The 13,282-nt window shown below is 41.6% G+C and overlaps 1 protein-coding gene across 5 annotated transcripts in view; it reads left to right on the top strand.

Annotated features, from left to right (window-relative positions):
* VCAN (versican) overlaps nt 1-7,678 on the top strand; it is a 99,067-nt gene extending 91,389 nt beyond the window's left edge. For all 5 annotated transcript variants that reach the window (XM_038124979.1, XM_038124981.1, XM_038124980.1 and 2 more), the window contains 3 exons: nt 5,285-5,429; nt 5,913-6,095; nt 6,928-7,678. In XM_038124979.1, coding sequence (XP_037980907.1) covers nt 5,285-5,429; nt 5,913-6,095; nt 6,928-7,058 — 459 coding nt within the window. In that variant the 3' untranslated portion in view covers nt 7,059-7,678. The remainder of the gene's footprint in view (nt 1-5,284; nt 5,430-5,912; nt 6,096-6,927) is intronic.
* Nucleotides 7,679-13,282: the final 5,604 nt, after the last annotated feature.

The raw sequence follows: 13,282 nt of genomic DNA, 5'->3' as shown, positions 1-13,282 counted from the left end.
AAGGGAAAGCATTCAACCAGAACCTAAAAAAAAAAAAAAAAAAAAATCAGGGTCACGACATGTGATTTTTGTGTGTACTTGTAGATATGTTTAAATATAGGAGCTGTCCTCAAATTGATTTGAGTTTCTCCCAGCAGTGATTTATGCACACACTTGGTGCCTCCTTCAGGCAATTATTGTAGCATCTGTTTGAATCTGCATGTGATCTTCCCTGTGATCATCCCCCTTAAGGCATGACCCATGCCTTTAAATCAAGGCGTGTGCTTAAACTCTCACTGAATGAGGTTTTTAATTTTAAGAACACTTTTGGTAAGTTCTGTCAGTCTGCTTCCTTTCTTAAAGTTAAACAGAAAAATCCTTTGCAGGACTGGAGGGAATTTTCCTGGAACAGAGCCTTCTCTGTAAGATAGCTTTGTGTCTTTCCCACGTAAAAATGCATTTAAATGCTAGGTGATCTTAATGGAAGTATCTCATACATTGCCAAATCTTCACAGAAATCTGGTTGATTTTTTTTCCTATGGAAAAGAAACGCAATCCTGTTTAAACTTCCCAAGCATCTCCTGTAACAGCATCAGTGCTGTTACACAGTCACAAATGAGGGTTTCCTGGACTGATGCATGTGCTCATTGTAACCTCGTGCTGATCTTGTTGAAGTTCAGCCACCGAATTTCCCGAGACTCACTGAAAGTGAGACGTAATTTTTACTTTAGCCTGTCCAATTATAACAACCCCCACAGTGAGGGACTCATTCAGGGCCTTTCCTGATAAAGATTTCTAGGGTTTTGTCTGCTATTGCGTTGAAAAAAAAAAAAAAGATAATTGTATTCCTGTTCTTATCAGAGCTATGGCAGGAGAAGAAAATGGTGATAGTAAGTTTTGCGATGGTGGTTTCAGCTTAGTGATAAATACCAGGCAGGAAATGTTGCTTCACTTTCAGACGAAACGGCACAGAAAGTATCCAATCAGCCAGTCCCTAACTCTTCCATTGTTGATTTTTCTCTAACTTGCCTCATTAGGCTTGCATTAGGGAGGAATCAGATAGGGAAGTAGCCAGAAGGAAAGAAAATAAAAATCACAACAGCAAGCTTCAAAAAGTGCCAAGACAGATTTGTAAAGACAGCTTAGTTAAACATGCTGAAAACATGTTTCCTTTCCCCAGGAGGAAAAGCCTTAACCTGTAAATTTATATAGATGTATTTCAAGTAAATGATTTCCTAGATTCAGTCCTATGCAGAAGATTATTTACCTTTACACAATACCGAGGTCAAGCAGTAAAGTTTTGTTGGCATCTGTGGGTTTTTTATTGTGCTTCATTAAACACAATGCTTGTTGACTATTTTGGAATGCAAAATCCAAGTGATTGATCTCAGGCACTTGATGAGCCTTTTGGAGATGAAAGAAGGGCTGAAATTTCCAAAGGAGAGATACTCAGCTTTGAGAGTATCTCAGATACTGAGATACCAGGATCCACCTGGGCAAGCACCTGAAGGAGCTGAGTGGATTACCCATTAGTGAGGAAATGAGCCCATCCAAAAAGGCTGCTTATCTGGGATTTTAAATAACAAATCTCCCACGAGGTGGGACCTTGTCCATGATGGGAAGATTATGCCCCTTCTGTTTAATTAGCAGCCATCAGAATGAGAATAGGTAGTGACTGGCTAATAAAGTCTTCTGCTTTGCAGCTCTTGCTGTAGTCCTGGCTTTTTTAGCTCATTTTACGTGACAAGTCAGCCTGTCACCCAACAGGACTGTGAGTTTATGCAGTGCCATATAAGGAAATCCTCCCCAAAAATGTGGAACTTAAGAAAACGTCCTCATGGGCTTTTGAAGCCATCATATCCAAACTCCTCCTGTGAGGCAAGAGAATAGATTTTCCCCTGTTTTATGGGCTGTGAATGGCCAGCCAAGTGCATTGTCTAGTGCCACGTAGGAAGCCTGAAGAGCTGAATCCCAACTGGGCTCCAGCTCTAAGTCATGGGCCATCCACACTCTGCAGGAAAGTTTTCAGGGCCTTATAGCAGAGAAAGCCAGAACAAATAAATCCAGTGTGACAGAGAAGGCTTTGATTTCAACAATAAAAACCAAAAAAGTACAAGTAACATCAACTAATTATTACAGTATAATTAAAAGCACAAAGGGTATAAACTCCACTTCTCATCCTGAAATGATGGTCAGGCAGACTCCCCGAGGACCAAATGAAGGTACAGGGTCCAAACCCCTGTCCCTGGGGCTAGGTCCTGCAGTCACCTGGCTGCACAGAAACCTCAGGTTTTTGAGGAAAAGTCCCAGCCACCCTGCCATTGAGGGTGATGAGAGTTTTTAGTGCAGTGTCTGCCCGAGCCTTTGGTCTGTGCTTGATCAAGGATGGGTTGTGGTAAAAAACACAGAGAATAAAAAATTTTAGCTGATTTTGGTACCAGTTGGACTGGGCTTGGAACAACCTGGTGGAAGGTGTCTCTGCCCATGTCAAGGGGTGGGACTGGATGATTTTAAAGGTTCCTTTCAACACAAACCATGCTGAGATTCTGTGATTGCTCTGGACCTCCGTCTCCACAGCCACCTCAGCTGGAGGAGAGGTGTGGCCAGCCAAACCTCCTCTGAAGAATATTTTGTGTCTTGTACATAATTAAGATTATATGACCAGAAATGTACATTCTGGAAGCACTTCACATTTTAATACAGAGAAAAAATTCATGTCTGTTGTGGTAGTGCTGCTTAAAAAGCAGAGTAGTGATGGTTTTTAGGTCACTCTGTGCAATCACCCAGTATCAATATTTCTGATAAAGACAAAAAACCTTACAGCAACTTTTCTTCCATGTATTCACCAAGTATTTGATTCTGCTTAAGTTTTGTCTTATGAATGATACAGCATTGCCAAAGGCTTTTTCCCGTTAATTTTTTGCTGACATGGTTTTACTGGAGATGGTGCAGTCGCCCAGATCTACACCAGTGGAAACCAGATTCATGCCTATGCTCGTGCAAAGATCTATACCAGCAGAGAAATGCAGAATATTAGTTTTATTTCCCAAGCAGCCTATTCCACTCAAACTGTGAGAATCTCCTTGTATCATTGTCCCATTATCAGTGTCTAAATAAGGAACTGGAAAACTACAGAGGGGCTGGGTGGGGACCTAAGAAAGCAATTCAGCAGTCTGGAACTTCCTCTGCTAAGCAATTCTGGCACCAGACCCAGGCAAAATCAGAGCTCCTCAGCCAAAATAAATCTGTGCAATGACGATATCAGATGTGAGGTAACAGCAAGTCATGCTGGAGGATATCAGACATTCTTGAACAAACCACAGGGCCTCGATGTAATACTTTGCCACTACACTGCAGCCCTGCCAGCTAAGCAAACACGAATTTTGGAGTCATTTTGGCAAGGCAAGTAAGAGCATATGGAGTCTGTGTGCTGAGGGTGGGAGCTGGCAGGCTGCTGAGAACCTCCAGCTCACACGCCCCCAAATAGCCGCTAAATATCCTTCATTCCCACACTCTCATCCCTATGGAAGCAAGCAGCTCTGCAGTATTATTTCCACAAGAAACAGCTGCAAGGCTTGTTGAAATCTTTCCTTGGCTCTCGGGCCATTATTGATGAAACTTTCTGCCACTAACCTTACAGTTTTCTTTAATTTTTGTACCTATGCACATGTTCTTGAAAGTGAATGGATCCTAAACTTGAGTTGGTGTGTGCTGTAATTTAGGACTGTTAAACACTGAAAGGTTGAGATGGAGTTAATTTAGTTCCAGCTGAAAAGGGGGATGTTTTATTAGAGGTAATAAATTCAGTGCAGAACAAATTTATTCAGACTGTGCTGGTTAAATTGCCTGGATAATTAAAACCTATGATGGGTAAGATGACACGTGGTAGGAAAAGGTTAAGTATTTAACTCATTTTCCTTTCATAGTTTGATTCATTGTAAGGTAAATACTACTTGTGTGGGGTATGTTAACTTTATTTCTAAAATGTGTTCACCTAGGCAGTGAATAGGGGTTATTTCACAAAGTTAAGAAAATAGAAAACCAAACTTTTATGACATTTCTATGGGCCAGCTCTAGTCAGAAAGATGTAAGCACTGAGAAAAATATAAGCACTGTAGAAACTGTGTCATTTTGCCCATACAAGGGGCTAGCTGCCTGGGTAATGTCTGGCATTTATGTGAATTCCATTTCTTACAGATAGCTATTTTTATCCTTCCTCAAATTCTTCCTGGAGTGACACAACAGAAATCCCAGCAAAAATCAAAAATTGTTAGGAGGGGTTTCCAAATATTCTCTCACTTTTCTTGACATAACATTATGCAAATCTCAGATTCCTGTGCTCTGTTTGGGAGCAAAGTGAGGGATTACCCCACCTCTGCTGGCTGCCAGGACAGGAGGCTGTATGTCCCCTGACAAGAACTGCTGCACAAGTTTCAATCAGTCTGACAAAAGTGTTGCTACTTTTCCTGCTGGTTGATTGTAAAAACAGGCTGAATCCTCCCGAGTTTTCACCCAAAAGTGACGTTGTGCTGCTCTTTCATAGCCATTTGAAGGGTTTTTTTTGTGAGTTTTTGTTTGTTTGTTTTGCACATACCAAAACCCATATTTCTGCTTCTAAATGTAGTGCATTTTGAAGAAGCACTTTCTGCTTTTATTCATATGTTTTCATAGATGTTTGAGGCTGGTTTTTCAGCAGAGGGCAGAATTGGAATCACCATTTCTATAGCTGAGAGGCTGCTGTCTGGGCTCAGACTGCCATCTAGCATTTTTAGTGGAAACACCAATCTCCAGTGGTTTCTGGGGCCACATTCTGACTCTTTCACTCATGTTGCACCTAATTCTGCATGTCATCCCTGTGGAATGACTTCATTAACTGAATGAAATCATCCAGTGTCATAAATAATCCAAGTCTGGAAAGTCAGTCTGTAACTTCTCACTTAGTAGATGTGCTCTAATGAGGGTCAGGGGATATTTACTCTATTTTCCTGCATTATTCCTCATGATATTTATATAGGAAAGAGTGGTTTTGACACACTTAGGATCCAGTTTTGCTTGTTTCTCTTTGTTTTGTTCACCTGACATCAATTTACAGTAAATGAGAAGTTAGACCAGAATATTTTTCCCCTTGAGGTAATTTTTAATATAGTGGGAGGATATTATAAATCTACCTTTGTTTAGCCCACTCTTAGCAGCCTGAATCAAACAGGTGAGATTGCTTTTCGCCACAGGTGATATCATGTATTCTTTTGTTAATGTAAATATTCTCCAGCACTGGGAATGATGGTTTTGCTTCTTATTTCTGCAGCAATACGAGAACTGGAGGCCAAACCAGCCAGACAGCTTCTTTTCTGCTGGAGAAGACTGTGTTGTTATAATCTGGCATGAGAACGGGCAGTGGAATGATGTCCCGTGCAATTATCACCTCACTTACACCTGCAAGAAAGGAACAGGTACAAACTTTGCAGTGACAAAAGCATAATTTGCTAAATTGCCATTGAGTACTTCTGACCATGTTCTCTGGACCTTGATGGATCCATCAGTTTTCAGTTCTTTTGAACATGCCACTGAGGATGACATGGAAAGTCCTGAAGAAAGGACTTTTTCCTTAAATGCTTGTAGCAACTTCACTGGTTTTCAGGTTTCTTTGTGTGAGTATGCCAGCTTTTTGGCTTGAAATTGCATTTAGAATTTATACCAAAATGGCAATACTGACCACAATATCTGCCATTTTCCAATTTCCAACACTATTCGTTTTGGTTTATAAGACTAGAGATCTACAGGGCAGACTGATCCCCCTGTCCTTGTCTGGATGTTCCTTTGGGAGTCCAGCTGAGGTCCCTTGTCACCTTCCCTTAGCCAGGCATCAGAAGCTGGTCCCAGATAAAACTGGGCTCAAAACTGAAGTTTTGGGTGATGCTCTCTCTTTCTTCCAGTGGCTTGTGGCCAGCCACCTGTCGTGGAAAATGCAAAGACCTTTGGGAAGATGAAGCCTCGTTATGAGATCAACTCCCTCATCAGATACCACTGCAAGGATGGCTTTATCCAGCGCCACATCCCGACCATCCGCTGCCAGGGGAATGGACGATGGGACATGCCCAAAATTACTTGCATGAATCGTGAGTTCTCTGAAAGAAAACCACTGGCAAATCAGAAACAGCTGGCCAATTTGAGATTAATAAGTAGTGAAAGTGTGTTTTAAGAGAGGAGTGAGTCTGGGAAGAAAGATTATGGTGAGAAAACACCAAGCATCCAAAACTAATGGAAATTTTCCTCTTCTGTGTCTACCGATGCCTTGGAGTTGCTGCCTAGAACAGGGGCTAGACAAGATTAAGAGAATAAAATGGGGATTTATTAAAGACCTTAAAAAGGTACACCTTGGGCAGTCAAAACCTCCCAGAGGCTACATCCCAAATGGACAATGGTCAGGAGTTTCTCACACAATTATAAGTTTGGTCCATTTGCATTTCATGGGTTAATCCTCCAGTTACAACTTCAGGTAACGAAGTCATTTACCCCCAGTTTGCCCCCCCACAATTCACTTTTGTTTATCCTTTGGGGGCCTCGGGCTGTCCTCAGGCCTAGAGGGATTGTTTTGTCTGACCAAAATGTGAAGACAGTAACTAACACTGTAAATGGAGTTTAGAGTTATAGCCTAGAGCAGTACAGGATTTGAAAAACACAAAGGCTAAAATCTTAAGGCATCACTCCAGAAGGCACTAAGATTATTTTAAAGCCAGAAAATCCAGGAATCAACAGGTTCATAATAATGCTAATGACTCTTTCTGCAGCTGTGTGTATCCCTGTAACACTGCCACAGCTCCAGCTAATAATTTGTTTACCCACTAATTAACAAGGAATAAATACGACTGTGATGTGAAGTGCAGCCAGCCCATTCACAGCTTAATTTCAAACGGATTTCCCTCTTTCTTTTTTCCCTTCTCTCTGCAGCCTCCACATACCAAAGGACTTACTCTAAGAAATACTACTACAAACACTCCTCATCAGGCAAGGGGACGTCGTTAAACTCGTCCAAGCACTACCACCGCTGGATCAGGACGTGGCAGGACTCGAGGCGCTGAGAGCTAAATGGTGAATTGGGGATTTCCACCATTTCAGCCAAAGTCATAAATTTCTGTGCCTTTTTCTATCACTTATAGGAGTATTATCGAATCCTTTTGAAACTACGGACTGCAGTATTCACGGCGTGTTTTGCAAAAAAAAAAAACAAAAAAAAAACCACGGAAAAAAAAAAATTACGGTGTTTATCAGAAAATTTAAGAAATAAATAAAAAAAGAGGAGAAGTGCTTATGGGGATAAAAGGAAACCATTTCCAGCCTATAAAGATTATTAGTTTTCTATATGCCATCGGTGTGGACCATTTTATGATATGTACCAGCCTTCTGCAATATTTAAACAGCTCAATTTTAGCACCAATGAAAATGTAAATAAGATGATTTTAATGTTGTTTGACTGTGTGTTGTTTTTAAAATCCTGTATATAAAATGAAAAGTCACACTAATTTCAGGCATATTTATGGTTAGAACGGCCTCAGAGGTCTTCAGTCATTTATGACGTTGTTTCTGTGTTGTTTACCTAGGCTGGAAATGGTTGAAATAAAGACTTCACTGACTGAAATTTGCAATTATCAGGTGAAGATAAACACACAAGTGACATGACTTTCTTTTTTTTTTTTTTTTTTTTTTTAATGGGAGCTGTGCTAATTCCCACCCAAGGTACAGTTTGTGTCCCATGAGATGAAAAGTTTAGACAGAGCACATAAAAGTGGCACGAAGCACGAACTAGGGACTGCAATATGGAATGTTTTTTTCTGCTCTCCATTCCAGCTACAGCACATGTGAGGAAGGACTGTGTGGAGGAGTTGTGTATGACAAGGAGAGCCTGTAAAATTCCAAGTGCTAATACATTAACTTTATCAACCAGGGCCACTTTTGTTTGTTTGTTTGTTTGTTTTTTGTTTGGTTTTGTTTTTATGAGAAGAGAAAAAAAAGGAAACAAGGAAAAAAATTACTTTCATGATATTAACCACAAGATCTATATTACAGGTCTCTGCATTCTAAAATGGAGGTAGACCTGGTGTTTGGGGGATTTTTTTTTTTGTAGAAAACAAACAAAAATCAAAAAAGTAAATAATTTTGTATATATAACCATTTTTTAATCTTTTTATAAAGTAATGAATGTTTGTGTATGAATGCTGCAGCTGTGAAGCGTACATAAATAAATGAAGTAAGCCATACTGATTTAATTTATTGGATGTTATTTTACCCATACAAAGAAGATTCAAAGAGCTCACCAGTGCAGTATTAGCCCCTGAGCTCCGCTTTTGGAACCATCTTTCAGTTCAGCTTGCTCTTTTTCCCCAGAGAACAAAAATTCCTGCTAAACAGGATAATTTGTTGGCGGCTAGATGGGTGAGAGCTGTGCGTGACCCACAGAAGAATCAGGATCTTGGCTTTCTCTAAAGAAGTGTGTGCACAGTTTGTCTCTAGGTTGTAGTTTGGTGCAGTGTGTACGTAGGAGTTTTCTGTTATGATTTCTTGCCCTGGTCAGTGCCACCACTGACCTGGATGTGTACAGTGAGTGCAGGAGGTGACGTTTGAAACGGCCTCTCCACAGAAAGGACTGTTATTCCTGCAAAGTGCCTTGCACACCTTTGGGCACAGGACAAAAAAAAAAACTTAAAAAAAAAGTTTAAAAAAAATTTTTAAAAAACAGAAAAAAAAAATAGGTTAAAAAAAAAAACCAAACCTGAAAATAAAATAAGTTCCTTAGGATGTACCTTTTAAAGTAACATGAAAAACACACACAGGCGCAAGGTTCACGCCTCTGTGTTGGCATGGGGTTGTGATGGGGACAAAAAAACTGAGAGGGAAAGGAGAAGAATTAAAACACAGCCAACAGGGCAGAGCTGCCCATGGAGTGACCTTACCACAGCTGAAAGCAGAGTTCAGTGAACATCCCCTGACCCTGAGGAATGGCAGAGGCTGCTCCCCACCCTTGTGGCAGGACCTCCTTGCGTTGGCCGGTCTGTTCCCCACCCCTCACCCCCAAACAATGCACATAATACTTTTCTCTATTTATATTATTATCTTGTATAGTGTATAATGTGAATGTCTGGGGTTTGTTTTTTTTCTTTGGTTTTTTTTTTTTTTTTTTGTGAATGAAAGTCTAAAATCTTTGTAACTTTTATATCTGCTTCTGTTTCACCAAAGAAACAAGGTTTTGCTATACTGTGACTTGTCTTGTTATTGCATGTCTTCCTGTTTAAATCTATGCAATGTGATTTTTTTCATATGAATACAACTAGACTGTCAGGTACTTCACAATTACCATGGGCTTGGTCAAGTGCCCACTGGAGTCAAAGAGTCAGCTGGCTGAACTTTAGTAGGTGCTGGATTTGACTTTATATGAGCAGCTTTAGGGGATATTTTAAGATATACATTGTATGTTTTGAAGTCGATTATTGCTTGTAAAAGTCAAGGCTCTGTTCATTAAATATACACTAATCTACACATCACTTCCTTGTACCAGAAACACACAGAACAGAAAATATATTTTAACACTTTGCAAACTTTCTCACCATATGTATAAAAAACCCTGCATAGATTTGTTGTTTTCTTGTCTACTTGTTGGATTTAACAATGTTGTAAGACATTCAGATAACATTGTGATTGTAGTTTTAATTAGGTTAGATGCAGTGCTTATATTGATTTTTTTTCACCTCCTTCTATTACGCATAATAAAAATAGGTCTGACAACATTCCTTATTAAAAGAAAAAAAAAAAAACAAAACAAAAAAAAAATCACTAAAAAAACCTGTCACCCATGCTTGTTTATTTAGACAGGGAATGACAAGTTATTAAGCGCTGGAGAATTTTTCAAATACTGATGTAAACTCCAAAATGTTTCTGTGCCAACATCCTGCAAAATGCACACACCTGTGTCACAGGGGTGGCTCTGCTGTGAGGCCCAGGTGCTACCATGACAAGTGCCATCATTCCTTCACGTGGAGCATCCCTGAACTCCAGTCTGGCCAACAATGCTGGGGTTGGAGTGGAGGCATAGAACACAAAACCAGAGATCTCACAGGGGTCTGGAGTGCCAGGACAAAAGGAGATGGCTTCAAAATGCCAGAGGGCAGGGCTGGATGGCATCTTGGCAATGGGGAATTGTTCCCTGGCAGGGTGGGCAGGCCCTGGCACAGGGTGCCCAGAGCAGCTGGGGCTGCCCCTGGATCCCTGGCAGTGCCCAAGGCCAGGCTGGACACTGGGGCTGGGAGCAGCCTGGGACAGGGGAAGGTGTCCCTGCCATGGCTGGGGTGGGGCTGGGTGGGCTTTAAAGCCCTTTTCAACCCCAACTATTCCATGGTTCTATGACCTGAATGGAGATTTTGCATTTTTCGTGCCCATGACAGTCTCTGCAGAGTACCCAGGCCTGCTTTGAACATCCTCCTGTCCCTTCAGACACTGACAGCATTTGATTTCACAGGGTGCACCCATAGGGCAGAGATCAGCCAGGATAACTCCTCTGGGAGACCTCAAACAGCAAGAGAAGGTGCTGGTTGGGGCACACTTTCCAGTTTTCCAGCTGCACTCTAACAGATGCACAAATTCATGAAATTAGATAGAGACATCTCCGTGATGGCAGAACTTTGGTTTAATGGGATCTCCTGTCTGAGCCAACTCACCAGGCTGGGGATGGAGGAGCCCTGTGGGAGGAAACACGAGTCCTGGAATTGCAGCAGAGGGGCCAGCAGGATGCAGGCAGGCTGGCAGGGGGCTGTCAGTGGAAAAGATCTGCTGCCAAGAGGGCTTTGGCATCAGAAATGGCTTTGCCGGAGCAGTGGCTGGAGGAACACTGAGGTTCACCACGTGGGTATGGTTATGGGCAATGTGATACCCTTTCTAAGAGAAAATTCTTCATTTCTGTAGGTGACATCTCTGCCCTGTGCACAAGCAGAGACCATCCCTGGGCCATGGGAGTTGAAACAGCTGGTGCAAAAAGAAAAATCCATTCTTTTCCAGAGAAAACACACAACTTGTCCTATTGATTTTAAGCAGTGACACGTGCAGGACTCTGTGAGCACATTGTTCTTCCTGATGGATGATGAAAAAGATACAAACAATGCTTGGAGGAAACATGGACAAAAGCTTGAGAGCCACACAAAGCTGCTAGCCTGGCAGAGAAAAGAAGTAAGGACAGAAACATCATCCAGAAAAAGGTGTACAATTTCAGCCCTCCAGCAGCAGACCTGGAAGGAACCTTAAGGGCTTGTACAGTGCAATTTGATGGCAAATATTGTTTTCCATAACAAATAAATATTTCCAGGTAGGGAAGCCATCAGCTGTTAGTGCAGTAGAGGCTCAGCCACTGTGTAAATGCTGATAGAACAGAAAAGCAGAACCTTGAGTTCCACAAGTGAGGAATTTATTGCAGGGGCAGGAACAGATTGGTGACAGTACCAAAATGCCTCCAGATTTCCAGATGCCAAAAGGAGGGACAAATTAAATGAAGCTGAAAATGGCCCAGCAGCCATTTCTTCAGCCAATTTCTGTGGTGGTTGGAGAAGAAAGCAAAAGGAAGACAAACACTGTTGGTGGTCCTGCATGGATGCAGCAGTGTAAGGAGCAAGGCTGCTGGGATTAAGCTCTGGAAGTTAGATCATGCAGTGGTGAGCAGCCCCCTGGCAGTAAAAGTAATTTTTGAGACAGGAGGGCAATCAGTTCAGGGAAGGGAATAAATGGTGTGGCTGTCTCTGGTAGCAGGAGAATGGCAGGAATTCGGGTCCTGTGTTTCTTACAGTCTTCGAGGTGATAATTGCACGTAATGTTCCTACTTGGTAGGGAAAAAAGAGCAAAGCAGAGGTTTGGCACAAAAAAGATCTGTGGCAGACCTGAGTGTTCACTAAAGTCCCTGTTCTTCCACGGGTTTGAAAAAAATAAAAAGAGGAAAAAGAGAAAACTGACTTTTCTAAGCATATGATGGAAGATTTAATTGCAAAAGGCAGCAGGATCCCAGTTTACTCTTTTCAGAGTTAGAACAAACGTTGGGCTCACCCAAGTACCATGACTTTGCCAAAATAAATATTCTTAATAAGCTTGGGAAAGGAGGAAGAAGCACCAGATACTGCTGATGGTGTTGTTTGCTTGCTGGATGAGGGATCCCTTTGGTTCCCCCGAAGGGAACTTCTTCCACCTCTGCTTAAACCAGGGCAGCTTCCAGATGTGCTGAAATCCTTAGCAAGGATCCAAAATCCAGGAATTAAAAGGATCTTGGCTTACCAAAGATCAGAAATTCTTACCAAGGACCAAAAATTCCAAATAGATGGATTTTTTTAGTACATGGCAGGGTAACATCCCCTGTGTCTCCCAAAAGTGCATTTCCACAGGGACGTGTGCTCTGTTAACAACACACGTGGATTCTGGTGAATTTCAAACCGTGCTGCAGCTAGGCTGATATTTGCAGCTTGAAAACAGCTGATGGCAAAAGGCTGAAGTGCCAGACCTTGCCCTTTGTTTTTGGGGGAAATAAAGATATTTTCCTGTCATCAACCTGAACAGGTTGTGCTGGTTTCCTCATCCTTTCAGTTTATAAAGAGAACCCATCGCCCTTGTCCCTCCAAGAGGATCTGGAACAAAGTTCTGTGCCCTTGCACTCTGCCATCACCCACAGATCAGTGGATGAGAATTTAAGGGAAAAGATTTGGAATACTCATTTTCTCCCCCTCATCCTCCCTGTGTCCTCAGCCTGGCTCACTCCCTGTGGAAAATCTTTCCAGGCTGACAGAGTAAGAAAGGTGAAAATCATCAGGAAATAATGTTGTTGGGAAAGGGAATTCTGATGGCAGAGATGAAAATGCAGGCAGGAGGGATGGGAGGAAAAGTTTGTGGGTATTGATTTGAAAATGGAAAATCAATCTGTGCAAGTTTTGTATTAGGCAGGAATGTGAATTTATGCTGATAAATTCAGACCAAGCAGACAGTGACATCCCCAGGAAATGCACATCAGTAGAGCATCTATATATGATAAAAAGCATATGCTATTTTACTTTTTGATAAACTGGCCTAAATGTGCTTTGTTTGAACTCTAAAATGACAGGTGGTTTTTTAAAGAAAAAGCTACTTCAATCCTTCAGGACCTTTTTTTTTTTAAAGACAAGACCTCTTAGCCCATGTTTGCTCAAGTGGGCAACACTTCCTGTCACTCTCTAGTCCTTGAAAATTGTTGGGAACAGCTGTTTGCACTTGTAAATTCAAACATTTGAGTTTAAAATGACAGGCTGTG

This window comes from Motacilla alba, chromosome Z (assembly GCF_015832195.1).
Source record: "Motacilla alba alba isolate MOTALB_02 chromosome Z, Motacilla_alba_V1.0_pri, whole genome shotgun sequence".
Taxonomy (NCBI): domain Eukaryota; kingdom Metazoa; phylum Chordata; class Aves; order Passeriformes; family Motacillidae; genus Motacilla; species Motacilla alba.
This window is presented reverse-complemented; position numbering and strand designations above follow the sequence as displayed.